Source organism: Phoca vitulina, unplaced genomic scaffold (assembly GCF_004348235.1).
Source record: "Phoca vitulina isolate PV1807 unplaced genomic scaffold, GSC_HSeal_1.0 scaffold65, whole genome shotgun sequence".
NCBI classification, from domain to species: domain Eukaryota; kingdom Metazoa; phylum Chordata; class Mammalia; order Carnivora; family Phocidae; genus Phoca; species Phoca vitulina.
The window spans coordinates 746,912-769,379 of record NW_022589768.1 but is presented as its reverse complement, the minus strand read 5'-3'; the positions used below and the strand labels follow the sequence as shown (position 1 = coordinate 769,379).

Sequence of the window (22,468 nt, the reverse complement as noted above, 5' to 3'; positions counted from 1 at the left end):
GTAATACCACCTGGCAGCGGGGGTAGAGACCCGTCCGATCTGTGGTCCCGGGGATCCGGAGGGATTACACCCCAGCGTGGGAGAGGCCGTCCTGGGACTGACTCACATGCTTCTGTATCTCTCGGGGGAAAGTGCAGACGCTGAGCCGTATGCAGCCTCCAGCCCAGTCCGTCGTGAGTGTGTGTGAGTGTGAGGTGCGTGCGTGTCAGGAGGGAGCCTGGCTCTGTTCCACAGCCCTGTTGAGCAGTGAGCAGTTTTGCCCGAACCTTATTTAGTTTCTACTTGCATTTACGTAATAGATACATTGTACGTACAAAAGTAAGTTGTAGGGTCCACAGCGTGGTCTCTCGGTCTCTCGGTGCTGCGCGTCCACACTTCAGGGAGGGAGCTGTGGGCACGCGCAGCCCCACGCCGTCGGGGACGGGAGCCCCGTTCTAGCTCCAGCTGCCGCGCTCACAGACTCTTGTTTGGGGCAAATCTCGTCCCCTCTCGGGCCTCAGTTTCTCCAGGTAAAAAATGAGACCGTGGGTCTTTCGTGGCTCCCGAGTTTCCTTCCAGCTCTGAGTCTCCAAAGACAGTGCTGCCCAAAGAGGTGCTCAGTACCTCATTATTAGGGGGGGACAGAGAAGCCCAGATTGGCTGCATGGGAGACCCGGCTCCACGCAGAGCGCCGGCGCCCGCGACAAACGAACCAAGTCTCAGATTTCCACGCCCCTGGAGTGCGGAGAAGGGCGGCAGCGTGAAGACAGACCCCGTCATCTCCCTGCTGAGTTTCCTTTTCAAAGAGAATTGAGCCTCTTGGGAAGTGGAGAAACTTGAAAACCTAATATTCTAGTTCACACTCATTTTCGTAAGGGAAGCAGAGTCCTCGTCTCAAGCAAATAGTCCTGCCAAGCAGAGTCCACTCTTACAGCCTTATTGATCTTTAGACGGGTGGGGAAGCCAGGACCGAGCTTTGATTTCGGGATCAGGACCCTCCCCAGGCACGTGTTCCAGGTCCACCACGCGCCCCGCTCTCCGTGACCCGTCTACCCGCCCCACCACCCCCTGCCGCCTTCAGGGCCGGCGGGAGTCACAACCAGGCTTTCTCAGCCTCCTGGAGTCCCCCCGACCGCCTCAGTGCAAGGCCGTTCCCCACGCGCAGCCGCCTGGGTTCCCGTGTCATTTAGGGCTGAGAGGACGTGTGTGCGGGCCCTGAGCCGGTGACTGAGGCCGGCATCACTAGCCCGGCGCCCCACTGACCAGCCACATCCAGGGCAGCTGAAAAGTCATGTAAGAAGACACCAGACGGGAAAGTGTCCCCTCGATTGGGCATGTGGGGAGCCTGCTGGTCACCCCGACAGGGGCCCCGCTCCGGTGGGCGCAGGTGGCCGCCCTGGGCTGCCCTGGGCTAGGAGCGAGCGGGGGACGGACAGTGGGGATGATGGGTGAGGGCAGGCTGCGCTCTGAACAAACCGTGCTGCACAGGTGGGGGGGGCTGGGTTTGTCCCTCACGGGGAGGGACTCAGGGCTCCCTATGTGCCGAGGAGAGAGAGCCCGTGAGACAGGGGCCGCTGCTGACACAGAAGGGATGGACATTCGGGGGTCCAGGGCGGGGCGAGCAGGGCCTCTGCCCTCTGACAGGGAGGGCAGTCACAGTGTGGTGACCGTCCACGCTGGCACAGCCCCGTTTCACAGATGAGCAAACCAAGGCTCCGTGGGCGGTCCCTGGGCTAATGGGTGTGCGAGCGAGCGAGGCCGGGCCCGGCAGGTAGACTGGGTCAGAGCACAGGGCCTCAACCAGAATCTGCACCTGCAGGGCAGGGGTGGCCGTGCCGGGGGGCTGGCGGGACCAGCAAAGGAGTGTGAGGATGACGCAGGCGGGCTGCAGGGCAGGAACAGGGCCGCCCGCGGGGCAGGGGCGAGGCTGGAGAGGCGAGGCGTGGAGCTGGGAGGTGGGCAGGGAGCTCCAGCGGCTGAGGTTGGAGGCCAGAAACTGGGAGCCCTCTGCTGTGGAGAAGCCGAGGGTGGGAGGAAGCTGGGATGCAGGCGCAGGGAGGGGAGGGGAGGATGGGGACCAGGGACAGGGAGGACCTTCCCTCTGCGGCCATGCCTGGCCTCCCGGCCTCCTGCGCCGATGGGCCCCACTGAGGCTTCCCTTGCAGAGCCGCTCGGCGCTCCTCTACGGAATGGTGTTTCCCCAGCTCTGACACCTTCACACGGCCCTGCTCGTGCTGTGGGGTGTCGGGGAGGACCCTGGCCAGAACACAGGCGACCTGGCTCCACCCTCAGAGGCTTGGGACCGGTGACCTTGGGCAGGGCACGGCAGCCCCCTGCCTGGCTGGTCTTCGGCTCCCCCAGCCGGGACACGCTGCAAGTCTGAGGCCTGTTAATCTACGCAAATGCTGGGCTACCTCTTCCGCCCTCTGCTTATCCTGGGGGGGGCCCCTCTGACCTGGCCCCCTAACCTTCCAGCCTTGTTGCCAATCTCCCCCAACACAAGCCTCCCAGCCGAGGCTGCCCTGGGGTGGTCCTGTGCCCAGAGCCCTGGGTTTGGCGTCAGAGACCTGGGCTGGGGGGCACCCCCGGAGTCTGGGTCGGAGAACACAGCATTGCGGCTAGAGCCAGAGCTAGCCCAGGAAAGAGGGCAGGGGAGACAGGCTTCAGACAGAAGATCTGCCTGTGCAAAGGCCCGGGGGCCTTGCTGGGGGAAGACGGTGCCAGTGGGACCCAGAGGTCAGGGCACGAGCCGGGAGTTGGGGAGAAGGCCCCGGGCGCTGTGTGCAGCATTCGGGACCTCGGGAGTGCCATCGGTGGGGGCGTCCCACCTGGGCTGGACTTGTAGGGCTCAGGCAGGCAGCGTGTTAACCCGCGTGTCCATCTGTCCGCAGCTACCGGACGCTGGCCACGGAGCATGAAGCGCTGATGCAGAAGTACCTGCACCTGCTGCAGATCGTGGAGACAGAGAAGACGGTGGCCAAGCAGCTGCGGCGGCAGATCGAGGACGGGGAGATCGAGATCGAGCGGCTGAAGGCAGAGGTGCCCACCGGCCGGGTCCAGGCCCCAGACCGGCACCGCACACCACCCCGGGCTCCTGGAGGGGCAGGGAGCGGGGGCTTGTGACCGGCAGAGCAGGAAGGGTGCATAGTCAGATCTGGGCTCAAATCCCACCTCTGCCCCCAAGCCCTGTGCCTCAGTGTCTTCGTCTGTAAGATGGGTTTTTTACCCTCACCCGGCAAGGTTGTGAGGATGGCGCAAGATGAGGGGCGGGTTGCAGGAGCCGTGCCGAGGACCACGCTAACTAAGCATCCTGCGTCACCAGCCAGCACGGCAGGGGCTCAGGGGCGCGGGGTGGTCAGTGTCACGGCAGCCCCTTCTCTGTGCTCTTCCGGGGCTCGCTGGGCGGCCGTCTGGGGACTGCGCTGTCACCAGGCTGAGCCTGCTGGGACCGTGATACTGAGCGCCGTCCATGAAGCGGTATCTCCTTAGAAATGCAGCGCCCAGGCCTCCGCACCCACCCACCGTGGGAGGATCTGAGCCCTCGCCCCACAGCGCACACGGCACCATCTGGCCACATCACACAAGAGCCGTGGGCTCTGCGCTGAGGAGGGGATGGGAGAGCACAGATTCTGGCAGTCAGAGTCAGCTACGTAATTTCCAGGGCCCAATGCAAGGGGAAAATGCAAGGCTGCGGCCAGGAAGTCACCCCCCTCCCCACAGCCCACCACCCCAACCCATGGTGGGCAGGTGACCCCCAACTTCAACCTCCACCTCCCCCAACCTCTGCACCGTGATGCACTCGGTACCCAGATTACAGGGTCACCCACCGAATGCACCAGCTGCTGTCTCCCACGCCTCCGTGAGACCCCATGGGTGCGCACTGGACGACCCCCCGCACCTACACTGAGGCTCCTGCAGGTGGATTCCAGTGTCTCCTGCTGATGCCACCCAGCTGCTCCCAGACAGAGGGTAGCAGTGGTCGTGCGTCCCAGGGTGCCCAGGTGTGGGGAGTGGGCAGCCGAGAACCCGCCTCGGGGAGGCGGCGAGTGAGAGGTAGGAGCACTGTGAGCTAAGGCTCTGAGACCCTGAGCTGTGCCCCACAGTCCCATCAGATGTCACTTATAAAACAGAACTCAGAGGAAATTATTAAGAATTGCAAGATGGGAGCGGCAGAGCTGGGCGCTCCAAGCACGGTCCCGTCCCATGCTCCTGAAGCCAGCTCTTCCTGGAGCGGTCAGACTGGAAGGCATCGATCCCACCTTGTGGCTTCATCACGAAGCTGCAGTGTCCCCTTGGGAGTTCGGGTTCAACCAAATGTCAGGTTCAGCATAGCTTCCCCAGTCCTGCATCGGGCGCCTCGGACCGGCCGCCTCGGTCCGCCCATGACCATCCTGAGGGGATGCAGGCTCAGAGACCGCAAGCCACCTGCCCAAGCACACACAGCTGGGGGGCACAGAGCTGGGACTGGAGCCCAGGGCTGGCTGTCCACTTGTCAGTCTTTCCACTCTGCTCGGAGCCTCTTCCCACACGGCTCCAGGATGCAAGCTTGTCCCGTCTCTAAGCCACCTGGTTCATTCTGGAATCAGAACCATCCCGGAGACCACCCCCCGGGGATCTCCCCCAGCCCAGCACACATCCCCGAGTCCAGGCTGCACCCCGTGAGGAACCAGAGGCCCGACCCCAGTCCCACATTATTAGCTTTATGAGCAAGGCGGTCCGGGTGCCATTCAGTCACTCACTCAGCCTGCGACCCCTGACCGCTGCCCACGGCCTCATCCTCTTCCCCATAACTCCCGAGTCTCGAGGGGCTCCAGCCAGTGCCCAGAGCCGTGAGCCCTGCGCCCTGCACCCTTGTCATCCCACGTTCCTGCCTTGTGGAGTCCTGGCAGGTCCAATGCCTCCTCCCAGGCCCCCGCCCCAGCCGGGAGAACGCTCACTGCCCCTGCTCCGTTCCCACACCCCGCCTGCCTCAGCAGAGCCGACTCCATGCCCGTCCGCCGCCCCAGCGGCCCGGGGGCGGGGGGGTGGTGCTCCTGGAGGGCCAGGCTGCCCTTTCTCACTCGCTCCTTATGCCTGGCACGTAGTAGGTGCTCAGAGAATGCATGGGCGTCACGCTCTGAGCTGGGTCCTGGAGCGATGGAAGTGTCTCCCGCTGGGTCTGACTGGGGAACAATGACATCAGCATTGTCACGGAGCTTGCGGTGTGAACCCAAGCAGACGTGAGTTCTTTTATGGGCAGAGAGGGTGTGGGTTCACGTGGCATGTGGCCTTGGAGGGTTTCAGGGCTCTGTGCGCGAGAGCAGGGGTGGGTGCCGAGGGGAGTCCCGTGTCGCTGGGGAACAGAAGCAGGTCGGTAGTGTGTGTGCGTGTGAGTGTGTGCGCGTGAGAGTGTGCATGTGTGTGTGAGTCAGATGGCAGCAGAAGCCAACGTGGAATGTGGAGCAATGCTTCCAACTGAGTGCATCACCCTCCAGGGCAAAAGACGCCTTTCAAGAAGACTTGGACAGAAAGGCCGTCTTGGGCTTTCGGGCTGTAGCCTCTGTCTCACACACACACCCTGCAGGCGGGTGGACACAGCCGGTTCCCAGGAAGTAGGCCGTGAGGGATGCAGGAGGCCTTGGAACGGGACCGCTGGAGGGATCTGAAGACGCTGAGGTCCACAGCAAAGGGAGGGACTTATCCAAGGTTGCTCCAAGGTCACCTGAATGATGGAGTCCCAGCCTTCGGACTTGGGTCTCCTGGCTCCAGATCCTTGGCCCGTGCCTACCCCCTGAGGAGCCAGGTCTGATGAAAGGAGGCGAATCTGCCGACCACAGTGTCACCTGGATGGCCCCGAGCCCCCACGGCCCACCGGTCCTCCACTAGCCAGACACAGCTGCTCAAGCCTGTCCCGCACACCCCCGAGGACGTGCAGGGGCTCGCCTTCCCCTGCCCTCCCCCCACACTGCTCCGTACCCCGCCAGTGGTCGGCTCGCGCATCGGTCAGGGTGACCCGGATCCCGCGGCAGTCACCACCCCCACATCGCGGGGGCTTCAGGCAGCAAGGGTTGCTTCCTCCCTCACACGGGGTGTCCACTGGGGGTCCTGCTCCCGAACGCTTGCTCGGAGTCAGGGACACAGCCGACGGAGCCCCCAGCTCACACGCAGGGAAGGGAACTGCGAGCAATGAGCGCACCTCCGCTCACGCTTCCGTGGACACAGCGCGTCACAGGACCAGGCCCGCCGTCCCGGGGCTGAGAAGCACAGTCCTGCCTCGTCCGTCCGTGGAGGAGAACCAGAGTCCGCAGAAGCCCTAATGGCCATCTGACTGTGCCTCCCCCTTCCGTCCCCAAGCCCCCAACCCGGGCTGTCGTGCGGAACACGGAACGGACTTCCCGAAAGGTGTGAACACAGCAGAGGAGTGGCTTCCACGGCTGAGTCAGAAACCAGCTTACACACGGGAGATGCCCCGCCCTCGCGTCCCCTGGCCCTTCCCGGCGGGGGGATATCTCACCAGGACCCCCATACACACACAGCGTGGTGCTCGGGAGCTGGCTCCTAGCGGCCTGCAGGAGGCTGCCATCTAGCCTTCAGAAGTTCTGCAGGCTGGTTACTCCATGTGTGGGAGCTGGACGTGGACTGTTTCCACCATGAACTCGGCAGGTGCTGCCAGTGGGGGTCTTTCCTTCAGAGAGCCCATCATTAAGCATTTCACAGTTTCCTTTCCTTCGGGCCCAGCTACAAAATTTGCAGGGCTTGGGGCACAAGGAAGACCCAGGGCCCTCAGAACGTCCAGGCGGCAACAGCCGAGCCCTCAGCCAAACCTGGGCCCTTGCGGGTCTGGGGCTCTGCGCGGGTCCTGCTCCCGGTCCCCAGCCCCATCGCTGCGCCCTGCAGCCCCGCGGCCGCCTCTCTCCAGGGACACACGAGATTGCGCCCCGACGGAAGTCTGCACCGCACCGTGCACCCCTGCTCTCTGGCTCACCTGACCACCCCCAGCCAGGCCCTGTCTTTCGTCCACGCAGCTGAGGACCTGCTAAAGCAAAGGGGCATCCACCTCTGAGAAGAAGCATCCGCTCCGGGCACCCCGCTTGGCAGCATTCCACTGTTCCAGCAGCGATCTTTCTCCCGTTGATGTTCAGAGGGGAGTGTGGAGCGGTGACGCAGGTCCCGCAGGGCAGGGTAGGAGCTTAGACGCAGTCCTAACACGTTATTGGCTTGAAGCACCCCGAGTCCCGGAGGCCTGGCTCTGGAAGGACCCTCGAGATCTTCAGTGCAGGGTTTGGATCAGTCTTGCAAACAGAGCTTGCCATGGATCCCCAGCACGGAAGGTAGGGCAGTGAGGAGACCGCTCTGGGAACGTGGGAGAGCGTAGCCGACCCCGCAGTGCACACTGGGGCGCACCTCCACGCCTGGAGGCTTGCCTCCCGTGTCCCCTGCTGCCTTGGCACGCCACACCCTGCATGCCCCATGGCTCCGTCCACAGCATCCCCTCCACTGGAAGTCCTCTGTGCCATAGCCCTCCTGTTGGACTCCTATTCATCCTTCAGAACCTCTTCTGGATGGCCCTTGCTGCTTCCATGGGGAGACCCCCCCCCTGCAGTGGCCGCACACCTGTTCTGGCCTTGTCCTGTTGGGTTGACCCCCCGTTAGGCTGGGAGCTCCTCCAGGGAGGGATCTGGCTTCTCCACCTCCAGCTGCATCTTGCCAGAGCCCAGCACAGAGATGCCACAAGGACATGTGAACGAGGTTGGCCCAGGAGGACGGAGATGGGCACCTGGATGGCTTGCAAGAGGCCAGAGGGGATCGAGCAGGAAGGAGAGGACGTTGGGCCATGTGTCAGCTCCTTAAAGAGCAAGAAGTACGTGGTCTTTAGCAAAACCTTGGCTGCTAACAAAAAAACACCTGGATGAATTCCACCGTCAGCTGCTGTACTAAATGCATTCTGGATCAGAGACGCCATCTCGGGGCCGGTGGGCAGCCAGCCAGGGGGTGGGCAGGAGCCCAAGTGCCAGCTCTCTGGGGCCGTCATTGACGAGGGTCAACCGAGCAGCCCCTGGGTGCCAGCCTAGCAAACCGGGTCCAAAGCAAATCCCCCCCCCAGAGGGGACCGGCCAGGTTTCGAGAAAGGTTGCTGGTGGGAGCTCCATGGGGTTGGGGTTCCCACCACCTCCCAACGCCTGCTCCTGGCAGGAAGGAGCCACGGCCCACGACCTCTGTAGGGTCCCCGGGCTCACAGCACTCCAGAGTTTGCCCACCCAGCCCGCTCCTTAAGTAAAGACCCCAGGGTTGCCAGCCTGCCTGAACATGGAGCGTAGCGCCTGACCTCATTCCGTCTCTTTCTCGCCCTGGGCCTGCTGAGGAGTTGTCCTGGAGTCTGAGCCTCAGCCTCCGCCTGAGAAGAGCGCCATCAGTTTTAGACACAGGCTACTTACACACACACACACACACACACACACACACGTGCATCGCCATTGTGAAGGGGGGGGTAGGGTGTGCAGAGCTGCGGCGGAGAAGTGACAATACCAGGCCAGGTGTGGGGCGCTGACCGGGCACCCCCGCGTTCCTGAGCTAAGAGCCTGCATGTGCACACGCATGTGTCTGTGTGCACATGTGCACGTGCGTGTCCCTCAGCCCTCTGGAGCACAGGTCAAAGAGTCAGCCTGATGTCGACGTGCAGATGTTCTCAGAGAATTGAAAAAGGCCCGGGGAGGGGGGCGGGGCGGGGGGCGACGGGCGGAGGAAGAAGAGCCCGCGCCGGCCTGAGTGCTGCTCAGATATTTTCAGTCACTCTGCGAGCATCGCTGGGGTAATTTTAGCAACCAGGGGAGTGGAGAGCGGGTAACCGTTCCATTTTGCTTTCAAAACGCTCAATCGTGAGAGCCCATTCACTGTGCGGTCCAGCGAGTGGCCTTGAGGGGACAGAGCCCCGTGCTCTGCAGAGGGAGCTGGCTTGGTGGCCACGTTTGGAGGCTCCCCGAGCTACTATCTTCAGTCTGTGGGGCCGAGCGGCGGCAGCGTGCTCCTGGGGGTGAGCTCTGTGTTGTTGCTATTGCTCCGATTCTCCCGGAGTCCACCTCCCTATGTCGTGCTCCGGTCTGTGCCGAGTACCCAGCCGCGCGTGACGTACCAGGAGCAGGTGGATGGGAGCAAGCAGAAGCGCCGGCTCGGGGCGGCGGGCGAATGCGCCCTGGCCGTCCACTCGAGGAGGCCCAGGTGCCCGCCACCGTGTGGCCGGGCCCCCTCTCCTGGGCACCACCCCTTGGTTCTGTCCTTGCAGCTGTGTCGGGCTCTCTGATCCCCGCATCAGGCGCCTGGAGGCTTTCTAGGGCAGACGGGCGTTCCTTCCCAGGGCTGGCCCGTGTTTCTAGGCCAGCGGTGTCCACGGGGGGCTCCTGGGCAGAGAAGGGCTTCCGGGCAGCCCGGGGGGTGGGGGGCAGCCAGGCCAGCAGGAAAACACCGCTTTTCTCTGATTCCAGCACAGCTTTGTCTGAAAAAATAAGGGGTGCCCAAGTGTCCATTTACAGATGAAGGGGTTGCAAAATAGGGTACGTAAGTACCACGGGAAATTACTCAAGCTTAACAAGGACGGTGTGCGGACACCTGCAGCAGCATGGCGGGACCTGGAGGACGTCACTTACACCAAGTGAAAGCGGCCGGTCACAGAAGGACGGATTCTGTAGGATTTCAGTCCTGTGAGGACGGAGAGGAGTCAGGCTCATAGTCAGAAGGTTGATGGGGGGCTGGGCGTGGGGGGCGGCGGGGAAACGTTGTTTCATGGGGCCAGAGTTTCAGTGTGGGACGATGGAAAGTTCTGGAGATGGATGGCGGGGACGGCTGCACAACAGCGTGCGCGTACTTTAATGCCTCTCAACTGTACCCCTGAAACAGGTTAAAATGGTTAAGTTTGATGTTATTTTGCCACAGTAAAAATTAAAAATAAAGGGGCTGATGGTTTGGGGCGTAGGAAAGACAATCGCAGATTAAAGGCAAAGCCCCCAGGTTACACTGGGGTGCCCGCTGCCCAGACCCCGGGTGCCAGGGCTCCCAGTCCAGTGCTCCCTCACCGTCCGGCTCCACAGCCTCCCACAGAGCAGGGGACACGCCGAAGGCCCCTGGGGGAGGTGACAGGGCGCTCGCTCACCGCTGGGACCCGCGTCTCTGTTACAGATCGCGTCCCTGCTCAAGGACAATGAGCGCATCCAGTCCACCCAGACCGTCACCCCCAACGATGAGGACAGCGACATCAAGAAGATCAAGAAGGTCTGTAGCAGCCCTCCTAGAGAGCCTCCTGGCACTGTCACCCCTGCCCCCCCGCCCCCAGGGCAGGCCGCCCCCCAATTCAGCCTGAGACAGGACCCCTGAGCAGCACTGGTCAGGCGGGTTCTCCGGGCCGTCCCTGGGGGTAGTGGCCTCCCCGTTTTATGTGTAGAACAGGCTCCAAAGCGGAAGGAACCCAGGCTGCAGGCTCCAGCTGCAAGCTTTTCTCATGTAATGGGGGCAACCTCCTGAGGCCCCCCGGCCCCCGACCCCCTGCCACACACCCCCGCCCCCTCCCCACTGCCACAACCCCCCGCGCCCTCCCCCCTGCCACCCCCCCGCCCCCTCGCCCCTGCCGCCCCGCACCGCCCCCTCCCCCCTGCCCCCCCGCCCCCCCCCCCCTGCCACACCGCCCCCCCAGCCCCCTCCGCACTGCCACACCCCAGCCCCCTCCTCAAGCAGATCCTTCCTCTCACAGCTGCCCCCTCTAGTCCCCCGCCCACCTCGGCATGGGAGCCCCTGGACCCCAGAGCTGCCCCTGCCGGTTTGCCCCGTGAAAGTCCAGAGGTCGTAGAAGGCCCTGGGAATCCGCCTGGTGGCTGGGGTGCCGACCAGCACTGTGGGCCGGCCGAGGGCGGCAGGTGCACAGGGAAGGGGCGTGTGTGCGTGTGCAAGCTGCCAGACTGGAAGCTGGGGAGCCCGAGTCACCCTAAGACAGCCCAGTGAAACCGGACAATCCTGCGTGTGGAGCGGGCAGAAAGCCCCGACGCCCCCAGACCAGAAACTGCACACGGGCGTCCTCCCAGGCCAAGTTCAGCCTCCCGGTGTGTCTGGGGTTCTGAGCCCACACAGTGTGTTTTTTTTCTTTTTAATTTGTTGCCAGTGCTTTAAAAGCTAAACACTTCACATAAAAATCTGGATTTTGTTTCTCAAAAATAGAAATAGCTAACATTCATTAAGCACTTCACATAAAAATCTGGATTTTGTTTCTCAAAAATAGAAATAGCTAACATTCATTAAGCACTTCCTATGTGTCTGATACTATTCTAGGAGCCTTATGCAGATTAATTCATTCCTCACTGAAAACCCTCTGGGGTTTCATTATTATCTGCATTTCACGCACGGGGAGGCGAGGTGCAGAGAGTCAAAGGCACTTGCCCAGGTCACCCAGCTCAGCGTTTGCTCGTGACGTTTCGACCCAGCCAAGCTCCAGAGCACACGTCCTCTGTTCTCTGGACACAGCCCCTCCTGGAAAACACAAGGTCACACAGCCCGGGGCCCACCTGCCACACAAGCCCCATTCGTCCCAGCGGCCGGCCTCCTATGTCTGGAGACCTGCCAGGCCCCCGCGGGCCTCGGGGCTCGTCACCAGTCCAAGCCAAGCCCCAACCCGGCAGGGGCACGCTGGACTCCCTCTGTGCTGTGACTCCCTGGGCTGCTCAGCCCATTTTGAGAAGCCCTTCTGGTTGGAACATTTTTTTTTTAATATTTTATTTATTTGTCAGAGAGTGAGAGAGAGCACAAGCAGGGGGAGCAGCAGAGGGAGAAGCAGACTCCCCGTGGAGCAGGGAGCCCGACTCGGGGCTCAATCCCAGGACCCTGAGATCATGACCCGAGCTGAAGGCAGACGCTTAACCACTGAGCCCCCCAGGCGCCCCTGGTTGGAACATTTTAAGTACCAGCTGAAATCCTCCCTCCCTCCCTCGATTTTCACCCTCCTGGGCCTCAGGGCAAGCCCTCCCTGGTGGAGAGAGCCTCCCTGTCTTGGAAGAGAGTGGTCTGGGCTCAGGGCTGGCCCCGTCTCTGGGCAGACAGCCCCAGCCACAGATCCGCAGCCGCCGACTGAACCTGCTGCTGGTGCCCCTTTCAGCTGAGACTGACGAGCATCTGTGCCTGGTCCTCAGCAGGCGACCCCGGGACCCCCCGCCCCGGGCTCCATGCCAGCCGCAGCGAGCTCTGTGTGGCTGGGAATCGAGGTCCTCGCCCGAGTTCTTGCCAACACACGGCCGTGCCAAGCAGCCCGACTCCAAGATCAAGTATCAGCGTCCGTTCCCCCACGGAGGCAGGAGGAGAGGTTCCAGGCAGAAGCGCTGACGAGGCCCCAAGCGTGGGATTAACTCATTTGCCATGTTCTGTTCAATTTGATAATCGCCCTCTCTCCAGACGAGCGTTCATGGGAACTTCTGGGCTTTCAGGCCAGTCGTTAGCCGAGATGCGGTGGGCCCAGCACGGCCTGGCAGGCCCCTGTTCTCTGGCCCCCTCCCATAATGCAGGCCCGGGTCACCCTTTTCGTCCTTCAGAGAACGCTTCTACAGCCCCGCGGGGGTCTTGTTAGGATGCAGAGGTCCGGGGTGGGGCCTGGCATCTGCATTTCGGCAAGCTCCCCGACCGCACTGGAGCCCGGGGGCCCCCTCGTGAGCCCCGTCTGCAGATGGGGGACTGGTCAGAGCAACCAGGCAACTCGCCCAGGACCTCGCAGCCTGGCCCTCGGCAGGGCTGTCCCCTGCACACCCAGCCTGCTGAGGGGGCAGGGGTGACAAAGCCCGGTCCCTGCCCTGGGGGCCGCGCAGCCCCGCTGACGGAGCCCCCTCCCGCCCGGTCCCACAGGTGCAGAGCTTCCTACGGGGCTGGTTATGTCGGCGCAAGTGGAAGACCATCATCCAGGACTACATCCGCTCGCCCCACGCCGACAGCATGCGCAAGAGGAACCAGGTGGTGTTCAGCATGCTGGAGGCCGAGGCCGAGTACGTGCAGCAGCTACACATCCTGGTCAACAACTTCCTGCGCCCGCTGCGGATGGCAGCCAGCTCCAAGAAGCCCCCCATCACGCACGACGACGTCAGCAGCATCTTTCTGAACAGGTGAGCTCCCTCAGAGGCCGGCCCACCTCGGGCGCTCGGCCACGACGGGACGGAGACTGCCCGGCGCCACTGAGCAAACGGCCCCCACGGTGTGGAAGCCGCCCGAGCCACATGGCTCCAAGCCACCCCCCCCCACAAGTGTGGGTGCCACGTAGTGGGTGGAGGTGCCCCACTGGGGCGTCGTGTCCCCCAGGGCAGGCCCGGCATGTCTGGAGACGCATCGGATGGCCAGAACCTGGCTGGGCTTGGGGGCTGCTGTGGGCCGCGAGGGGGCTGAGGCCAGGGCTGCTGGGAACCCCGGCGGGGCACAGACCGGCCCCCCCAACAGAGGCGCATGGCTCCCGCCGTGTTAATGCTGACGCTGAGAAGCCACGGTGGAACTGTTCCGAGTTTTAAATCTGGCCCCGGAACGCTGACTGTGCTCTGCTCTACCCCGATGCGGCCGCAAGGATCTAGAGGCCAGGCTCTGTGCCGCACGGTCCACCTGCCCTGCAGACGCACTTACCGTTCCCAGATGGCGACTCTGGCGTCACTGTGGGGCCCATGCTGCCCCAGAAGGCCGAGCTAGGGGCCACCCTTCGGCTGTCAACCTCTTTTTAAAAGGGGTTTCTTAAGAAATGGTTTAAATAGATGAGCTTTTCGGTGGGTGTTAAAATTGGGTGAACGGACTTGAAAACACATAACCAGAGTGCAATGTGTGAGCAACCCCCCCAGGAATTAGGGTGGGCCGCCGTGTACCCCGAGATGTTCCTTTGGCTGTGATCCTGCCAAAATACGCCTCACTCAGCCGCTTCACTCACCCTAACGGGCCCTCACCAGGCCTGCCTCACGGTGGTCAGGACCCATGGGTGCCAGGTGCGAGGGGCCTGTGGGGTGGTCTGGAGGTGATGGAGAGGTGTGGACGCCGGTCAGGGGTCTGGTTAGAGAGGCCCAGAGTCATAGGGATGGGCAGGCTGAGGCCGTGGGTGTGGACACCGCACCAGGGTCGGGGCAGGAGAGAGACGGACAGACAGACGGGGCGGGGAACAGCCTTTGACCTCATAAGACCTTCTAGAAGTGGAACCACCTGGCCTTACAAGGTTGATGCTTAACATACGTGTGGAACAGAATTTTTAAGTATTACATAAATGCCCTTATTTCCTAAGACCAAGAAAATCAATTACCTTTTTGTGAAATCGGGTAACACTTACCCCAGAAACTGCAGTGGGGTCTTTCCGACGGGGTGGCAGGATGCACCCCTTCCTGAGCGCCCCGGGCAGTGTAGCAGGGTCCACAGACATGCACACGTGAGCGCAGGAGTGGGGACCCACCCTGTGCTTCTCTGTTAGGAGGTCTGGGTGGAGCCGGGGAACCCCATCTCCCACTGGTGCCGCGGCCACGGGTCACGGCCTGCACCTGCAGGCAGCCGCCTGCCCAGAGGCTCGGCGCCGCTGACCCTTGGACAGCTCGGGGGTGAGGGGCGCACACTTGGAAATCCACACAGGGCTTTGGGCTCCCTGAATCTTAACTACGGATAGCCTTACTGATGACATAAGTCAGTCAACACGTAATCTGCTCGTTAAATGGTTTATAGACCGTAACTTACAATAGAGAAAGCTGGAGAGGAGAAAACAGTGTTCAGAAAATCACAAGGGAAATACATTTTTGGTGCCGTACTGTATTTATCAACGAAACCCGCGGGTAACGGGCCGCGGGGTCAGACCCCAGGCCGTTCGGGGGTCAGCTGTGGGAGGCATTGGTGCCCTTCTGTGCTGCACCAGGTCCTCGCATTTTAGGCCACGATTGCAAGCCTTTGGTGACCGCTTGTCACAACCACTAAGAAACGTGTGCTTTTGCGTTTCTTTAATCTTTCCATGCTTTTATTATTTTTCATCGATCTTTCATGGACTTCTTTTATCCTGGAGTCTTCAGTTAAGAGTTTTTAGGCTGGCTTCCCGCCTTTGCTCAAAAGTTGTTGAAAAAAATAGCCCATGGTTTTTATCTCTCAACGAATGCGCGATCAGGTCGGAGGCCTTTGCCTGAGGATAAACAGGAGGGAGGAAGCCCCCTCCTCCTGGCGCCAGGCTCTCGCCGTCACGGTCTCACTGATCCCGGTCCAAACAGCGGCAGCCTGATCAGTTCTCACGGCCTCCAGGAGCGTACCTGCCTCTTACAGGGGTTGGAGGATCCAGTGAGGGGTTCATACACAGCATCTCGCACCGAGCTACGTGTCCGGTGCTCCGTGGGAGCAAGACATTAACCTAACGGTCACGCCCCCGGTGATGCACCTGCTGGGAACGGAATCCACATCGAACGGGAGGGAACGCTTCCCTCCTCCTCTGTGAGGCCAGCATCCCTCCAGCATCCAAAGCAAAGTCTGTCTCCTATCGGATCTCGTAGATACAGAACATTACCAGGTTGGATCCAGAAATAATCATGAGTAAATGAAATTTACACCAAGAATGCAGGGCTGGTTCAGCACGGAGAAGCAATCAATGTATTCCACTCTGTTTTTCTTACTGTTTTAAGTAAGAGAACCCAGTGAGCATATCCGGGGATGCACGTCCTCTGGGGCTGGCTCCCTCTTCACCCTGGCCCTGATCTCCAACGGAAACAGGCTGGAGTTCTTTCCTTCCCCGCGGGGCCGGGCTGGGGGAGGAATGACCTAGGCGTGGCTGCCTTGTGATCATTAGCAGCTCACTGGATGGTCCGTGGGGTACAGCATGACCTTCACCGTCCGTCCTCTGTGCCCTCGTGAGCACAAGGGGTGATGCTTCCCTTGCCCTCATGACAAGCCCAGCCAGCACTTGGCGGGAGTGAACATTCTGGATGATGCTCACCATGTTACCTGCTTTGCACCTGCATGCTTTCCAGTCCTCAGCGACGCCCCGTGAGGCTGGAGCTCAGAGAGGTTGCAGGATGTGCTCAGGGGCACACAGCAATTGTGTGTGCTGCAGTTTTAGCCCAGCCCTGTTTACTGTTAAGCTCTGTACTCCCCACTGCCCTGCTCAGTAGCAGGCTGGGATCCTGTCCCCCGACCCCCAGCCTCCTCCCCCTGCTCATGGTCACGAGGGTCTGGAGGTGCACTCCACCTCGCCCCTGCATCGCTGGAGAGCCTTCCCCTGCACGTGAGCCCCTCTGTGGAGGCAGCACCCGGGACGCGGGCAGACTGCCTGGCGCTCCCTGCCTCCGACCACGGAGGCTGCTGACCCACTTACGGAAGAGATTCCTGCACATGGCTTTCTGCTGGATTTGCTTTTAGGCTGAGAGGTCCGGCCCTGTTGGAAACCTGATGCTAACTTGGTAGTTACTGGAGCTGGGGAAGGACTCTGTCCAGGCTGGCGGATTCCTGGAGGCTGCCGCAGGGCGGGGAGGGGTTCACGGTGTGCTCCCCCAGTGGGGGAAGAAAGGTCTTCCGAGTAAACGTGTGTGGGAGGTTTGGGTTAGCCCAGACAAGAAGCTCGCACACTGGGGCTATTTCCCTGCGGGGGAAACCCCTCCCCCCCCCCCCCCCCCCCCCGCTCTGGGCACCACAAGTGTTGCCTGCGACCAGAGGCATCCTGCCCCAGGGGGCGGGGGGCGCAGGTGGTTTGTATATCGATGTCCGCTCGGACTGAGGGGCAGTGGCCGCCTGCCGTCCTGGGTTGAGCAGGATGGTGAGACCGGGGACAGGGGGGAGGGCAGCGTGCCACCAGGGATTAGTCGTGTCTGCACGGGAGGGGCGGTGGGTAACGGGCTGTGTGGACGGGCAGAGGGTGGGGCGGGAGTGCAGGGGCCAGCCTCTGCCCGCCTACTCTGGACTGCCCGTGGGTGAGTCACGCCCCTTTCTGGGCTCAGGGGGCACCAGGCAGAATGAGCACGTCCCAGGTGTGTTCCGCAGACAGGTCACTGCCTCTCCCTCGAATGTTCTTCCCACCCTACCGTCCTTGACAGGTGTCTCCTACTCTGTCTTCACGTCTTCCCTTGGCTGTCACGTCCCTGGCCACCCCCATGTCCCTTGCCATGTCCCTACTTATGTGTTCCCAGGGCCCTCTGCTGCTCTTTGTGACACCCATCACACTTAAATAATGACTTACTCTGTGTCTGGGTCCTGCTTGCTGTGGGTGGGGTCAGGGCCGTCGTGTACAGCTACACCAGCGACGCACTGCACAATTCAGGGTCACTGTTCGCATGGGCCGGGGATCAGCACAGTTTTTCTGTAGAGCACCAGATAGGAGGTATTTTAGACCTTGTGTGCATGTGGTCTATGTTGAAAGTAAGCAATCACAGGCGATCCATGAATGAATGCGGATGGCTGTGCTCTGATAAATCTTCACTTACGGATGCTAAAATATGAATGTCACATATGTTCACGTACTATGAAATATTCTTTTGTTTTTTTCCAAACCGTTTAAAAATGTAAAAATCTTCCTGAGCTTGCAGGCTGTACAAAAACAGGGAGTGGACCAGCACCTTGGATGGAAAGATTGTGTCATAGAGTTGCCATGTTCACCCAGAATATTCTATAAATGTAATATAATTCCACCCAAAGTGCAGCATAGCAAAGTGATCTTGAAGTTCAACTGAAGGAATAAATACATGTAAGTAGGTAACAGTGTTTTCAAATAAGAACAATGAAAGAAACATGCCCAACTTTAATTAAAATGTTATAAAGTTTTATAAATATGTTAAAAGGAATGAAAACCGCCTGAGGGCAGTGCCAGAAGGTAAGATAGAAAGTCTAGAAACAGACCTAAGACCGTATAAAAAGTAGTAACAGTCGGGGGCCACCTGGGTAGCTCAGTCGTTAAGCGTCTGCCTTCGGCTCAGGTCATGATCCCAGGGTCCTGGGATCGAGCCCCGCATCGGGCTCCCTGCTCCGCGGGAAGCCTGCTTCTCCCTCTCCCACTCCCCCTGCTTGTGTCCCTCTCTTGCTGTGTCTCTCTCTGTCAAATAAATAAATAAAATCTTAAAAAAAAAAAAAGTAGAAACAGTCAGAAGCAGCATAGAAAAGCAGCGGAAACGGTGGGCGTGTTTGATAGATGCAATCGGGCAGTTGGCTGACCTCACCGGGAGGATTGCGCTTATCCCCCTCACTCACATCTCACACCAGTTAACTGCAGTTGAGTACTTTCATGTAAAAATGAAGCAACAAAATAAAACAGGTGTGTCTGCAATCCATACACACTCAGAAGCAGAAGACAGAAAGAAATGATATGCCTCACAAAGCAAAATGGAAAAACTTCCAAAAAATTAAAACAGCAAACACACAATCAGTGGGCAGATAGCTGAGCAAAAATGTCTACAACATGTATGTTAGGTTATGTGCTTCATATATAGGGTTATTTAAAATTAAGAAGAGACAAAATAGTAATTGGACATGGCTAGGGAATTCTCAAAAGAAGGAATTCAGATGGCCAGCACATAGGAAAAATGTTCAAAGAATGTAACAATGATTTTTTTAAAAAATCAAAATGAGATCATTTTATTTTCTTATGAGATGGGTGACAATGGTAGCTTCTAAGTAGTAAGATTACAGGTGAAATTCTCTCAGTTTGTACTTTAAAAATGGAGGCTTCATCAGCTGTTTTTCTAGTCCTAGCTTATGATGTTCCTAACATGCTACTACAGTGGTGTGCAGTGTTGGAATTTAAGAAGGTTCATTTCCTCCCTAATGCATCCTGAGCAGTTGTCGCCTGGAGGTGCCTAGGAATGGCGCCCCTGTGTGTTGCTGGGGCTGTGCTCAGGGTAGTCCAGAGCTGCCTGGCTCCCTCAAGAACCCTGAAAGTCCCCCGACCCCCAATCTCCCCATCTCAGATCAGATATTCTTCCCTTTGTGCATTCTCACACACACTTAGGTCAGTCAGTCTCTTGCTTCTGAACTGTCCAAGTGGTCTTCACACGTGGCTGGCCAAAGTTCTCGGGATTGGTACGCGTTTGTTCACTTGACAGACTAGTTAGGGGCCACAGAGAGACAGAAACCAGCCTTGTCAAAAGTCACTCTATAGGGGACCTGCTGCCTAAAACTGAAAATGACTTCAGCCATTTGGGGTGGCCCTGGTCAGGGAATCAGTGTGTCACCACACCTGGGGGGGGCCCCGGTCAGGGAATCGGGTGTCACCACACCTGGGGGACCATTCTCATGGGACTTCAGGGAGAGGACAGTCGAGTCTCCATAATGACAGGACCCACGCTCAGAATGGAGCTCAGAACGCTTCCTCTACTTGGAATCTCGATGTCCTCTCTGGCGCCATGTTTTCCGTCCATCCTGTACATCTGGCGGATGTGACCGAGTTACACTGTGCTCTTCAGCCTGGAGGTCTCATCTGTGTGTCTTTCTCCCCGACTCTCCCCTCAGCCTTCCCCTCTTCTCCCCCTGGGATCTCGGGGGAGACCCCCTGCTCTGCTGCCCACAGGCCCGTGCCCCCCCGCACCTTCCCCCCCCCCCCCCCCCCGGGGGTTGTGGGGCGGTGGCCCCCCCCCCCCCCCCCCCGGGACACACACGGCGCTGGGAGCGGGACCGCCCAGGGGGAGGAGGGAGGGCGTGTGAGCAGAGAGCAGAGGCTCAGGCGGCCCCAACCCCTCCTCTCGTGGCCTCACTTTTCCTGTCCAAGAACAGGGTGCACGACCTTAGCGTCCTTTTGGACTCCTCGGTCTGGTTCAAGGCGAGCCCCAGGCACACGGGGAGAGCCCCAGGTCTCCAGGGCGGTAGGAGCTGGGGTGGTGAGCGGTAGCAGAGGAGGATCGGCTGGTAGGGAGGGGGCTGCCGGAGGAAGAGGGAGCCTCTCCCCCACGGAGACAGAAGTCCCCTTGTCCTCGGAGGACGGAGGACTGACGAGCTGTCCTGGGGCCAGCTGCCTGGGGAGCGCACATCCCCCCAGCACTCTCGGCGGTGACAAAGCCGGTGCTGGGGGGACACTGGCTCGTTTGCTTCCCTAACTTGTCCCAAAAGGGTGGTGGAAAGCTAGTGTTTACTGAGCATCCACTATGCACCGGGCTGACATCATCCCATTGCTTGCAGCGGTTACCTCATTTCACCTCCTTATTTTGTGCAGAAAGATCTGAGGTTCAGAGAGTTTAGGCAGCTTGCTCGAGGCCACACAGCCTGGGATGGGGCGTAGGCTAAGTGCAGCCCCGTGGGTCTGAGGCCACAGCCCTACATGCACGTTATCAGCGGCCTTTATTCTGTATTCTCCAGAGCCCTGGGCTCCTCTGGGGTTCCCCAGGGTTGCTCCCAGATGGCGAGAACCTGGGGGGCACAGGGAGGCTGGCGGCCCTGGCCTAGGGAGCCCTGCTTGGGGCTGTCTTGGAATTCTCCAGCAATTCTTTTTTTTTTTTTTTTAAGATTATATTTATTTATTTGACAGAGAGAGAGAGCGCGAGAGAGAGGGAACACAAGCAGGGGAGTGGGGGAGGGAGAAGCAGGCTTCCCGCTGAGCAGGGAGCCCGATGCGGGGCTCGATCCCAGGACCCCGGGATCATGACCTGAGCCGAAGGCAGACGCTTAACGACTGAGCCACCCAGGCGCCCTTTCTCCACCGATTCCTAACAAGGGGTCCTGTGTACTCGTCCAGCACTGGACCCCACGAATTGTACAGGCCATGCTGACAGGCTTTCACTGGGGGCTCCGTGGAGGAAGCGGCTTGCTGCTGGCTCGGGGCCAGGGACACCCTGGAGGGGCAGGAACGCCCTGGGGTGCAGCTCACCCTGTGCTTTCCCTGCAGTGAGACCATCATGTTCCTGCACCAGATCTTCTACCAAGGCCTGAAGGCCCGCATCTCCAGCTGGCCCACCCTGGTCCTGGGTGAGTAGCTGGCCCCCCGGACATCCCTCCCCAGGGCCACCCTCCAGGCTGGTGGCACTCCCCTCACAAGCCCCCTGAATCCCTCAGGGAGAGAAGGGGAAACACATGTTGGCAAAAACCGTATTTCTAGGAGGAAGTGATATATTTTTAGTTACTTATCTACTTTTCCCTTTTAAAAATAATATCGACGTACCCGTTTGAGAAAATTTGAGAATCCAGAAAAGTAGAAAGGTTTAAAAATATCAGTCATAGTCCTCCCTCCGAAGATAACTGCCATAAACATCTCAGTGTGTTTTCTTCCAGTTCTTTTCTCTGCATAGATCTTGGGTTTTTTTTTTCCCCATTTTACATAGTTGCAAACATACTGAATTTAGATTTTGAATCTTGCTGTGGGTTGTTGTTTTTTTATTTATTTCAATCTTTTTACTTAACTTGATAGCACAAGTGTTTTGTTATCCTGGACGTGTGATTTTTCACGGCAGCGTAATGCTCCACTCCCCATCTCTGGCTCTTTGGAGTTGGTCCCACTTCTTGTTACAGGAAATAATCATCTGTATGTGTGATTTTCTCCTTTTTACGGAGCATTTCCCTGGGATAGGTTTCCAGAAGGAGAATTTTTTAGAACAAAGAGCTTCTCTGCCCTTAGGCCATGGAGGCCTCTGAGTGGGTGGACACTTTTTTGTTGTTGTTTTCAAGTCATTGACCCCCACTCTCCTTAAGGTCAGAATTCAAGCGGCCCTGGAAAGACGGGGCTGCCCCTGTGGCCAAAGCCTGGTTGAGCACGCTGTCCCCGGGCAGGGGACAACCCTAGCCAGGAGCTCCCGCTCGGAGTCTGTTTTTCTTTCTTAACGGGGTTTGTAAGCCGGGCTCCGTGGGTCCACCCCACCCATCAAGTGTTGAAGGGCGAGTCTGGGGAGATTGGTTGGGCCCTGGGGGGCTGGAGGGCAGGAGGACCCTGGGGCTGCAGAGCTGGGGAGGTCGGGAGGACGTGCAGAGGGCTGGAGGGCCAGACTCAGGAGGGTGTGCGGTATGGTGGGGAGCCTGGAATGGGGAGTCAGGAGAGCTGGCTCCAAGCCCCTGCGGACTCACCTTGTGACCTCGGTCATTACCTCTGTCACAGATGGGACACTCTGGGAGGGAGGCCTCTTGGGGGTCCTCCGTGTGACCCGGTGAGGGAGCCAGAGCAGGGGGGCCACAACACAGTTAGGACCCCTCAGAAACTCGGGAGCCGGGCCGGCCCCTCAGAGGTGCGGCGGATCGAGGCTGGGGGCCCGCCTTTACACCCCCACTGCGCCGGTCACTGGGTGGGGTGTGGCCTGTGCAGGCGGAGGCAGCCCCCCTCGGCGGAGAGCGGTTCCTGGCAGGAAGGACCCCGACGGGGAGCGCCCGCATCCTGGAGGGGCGGGGGCCGCCGCAGCGCCCTCTGCACTTGCTCTCCGGGGCCCTCTGAGACACGCGGGCCAGACTGGACGGGCCGTCTCTACAGCTGTGATTCTGCTGGGGCTGCCCGTCTGGTCCTGGAGGGGGCGGGTGCCGGAGTCCTCCCCGCAAGAGCGGGGCTCCCCGGGGCGGGGCTTCCCGCGTGGGCGGGGCTCCCTGGGGCGATGCTCCCCGGGGCGGGGCTTCC

The 22,468-nt window shown here is 60.0% G+C and overlaps 1 protein-coding gene across 2 annotated transcripts in view; it reads left to right on the top strand.

Moving 5' to 3' along the window:
• Positions 1 to 22,468, top strand: part of RASGRF1 (Ras protein specific guanine nucleotide releasing factor 1) — a 99,306-nt gene that overhangs the window by 27,689 nt on the left and 49,149 nt on the right. For both annotated transcript variants that reach the window (XM_032391865.1, XM_032391864.1), the window contains exons 3-6: positions 2,871 to 3,018; positions 10,129 to 10,221; positions 12,826 to 13,079; positions 20,762 to 20,841. In XM_032391865.1, the coding sequence (XP_032247756.1) occupies positions 2,871 to 3,018; positions 10,129 to 10,221; positions 12,826 to 13,079; positions 20,762 to 20,841 (575 nt within the window). The remainder of the gene's footprint in view (positions 1 to 2,870; positions 3,019 to 10,128; positions 10,222 to 12,825; positions 13,080 to 20,761; positions 20,842 to 22,468) is intronic.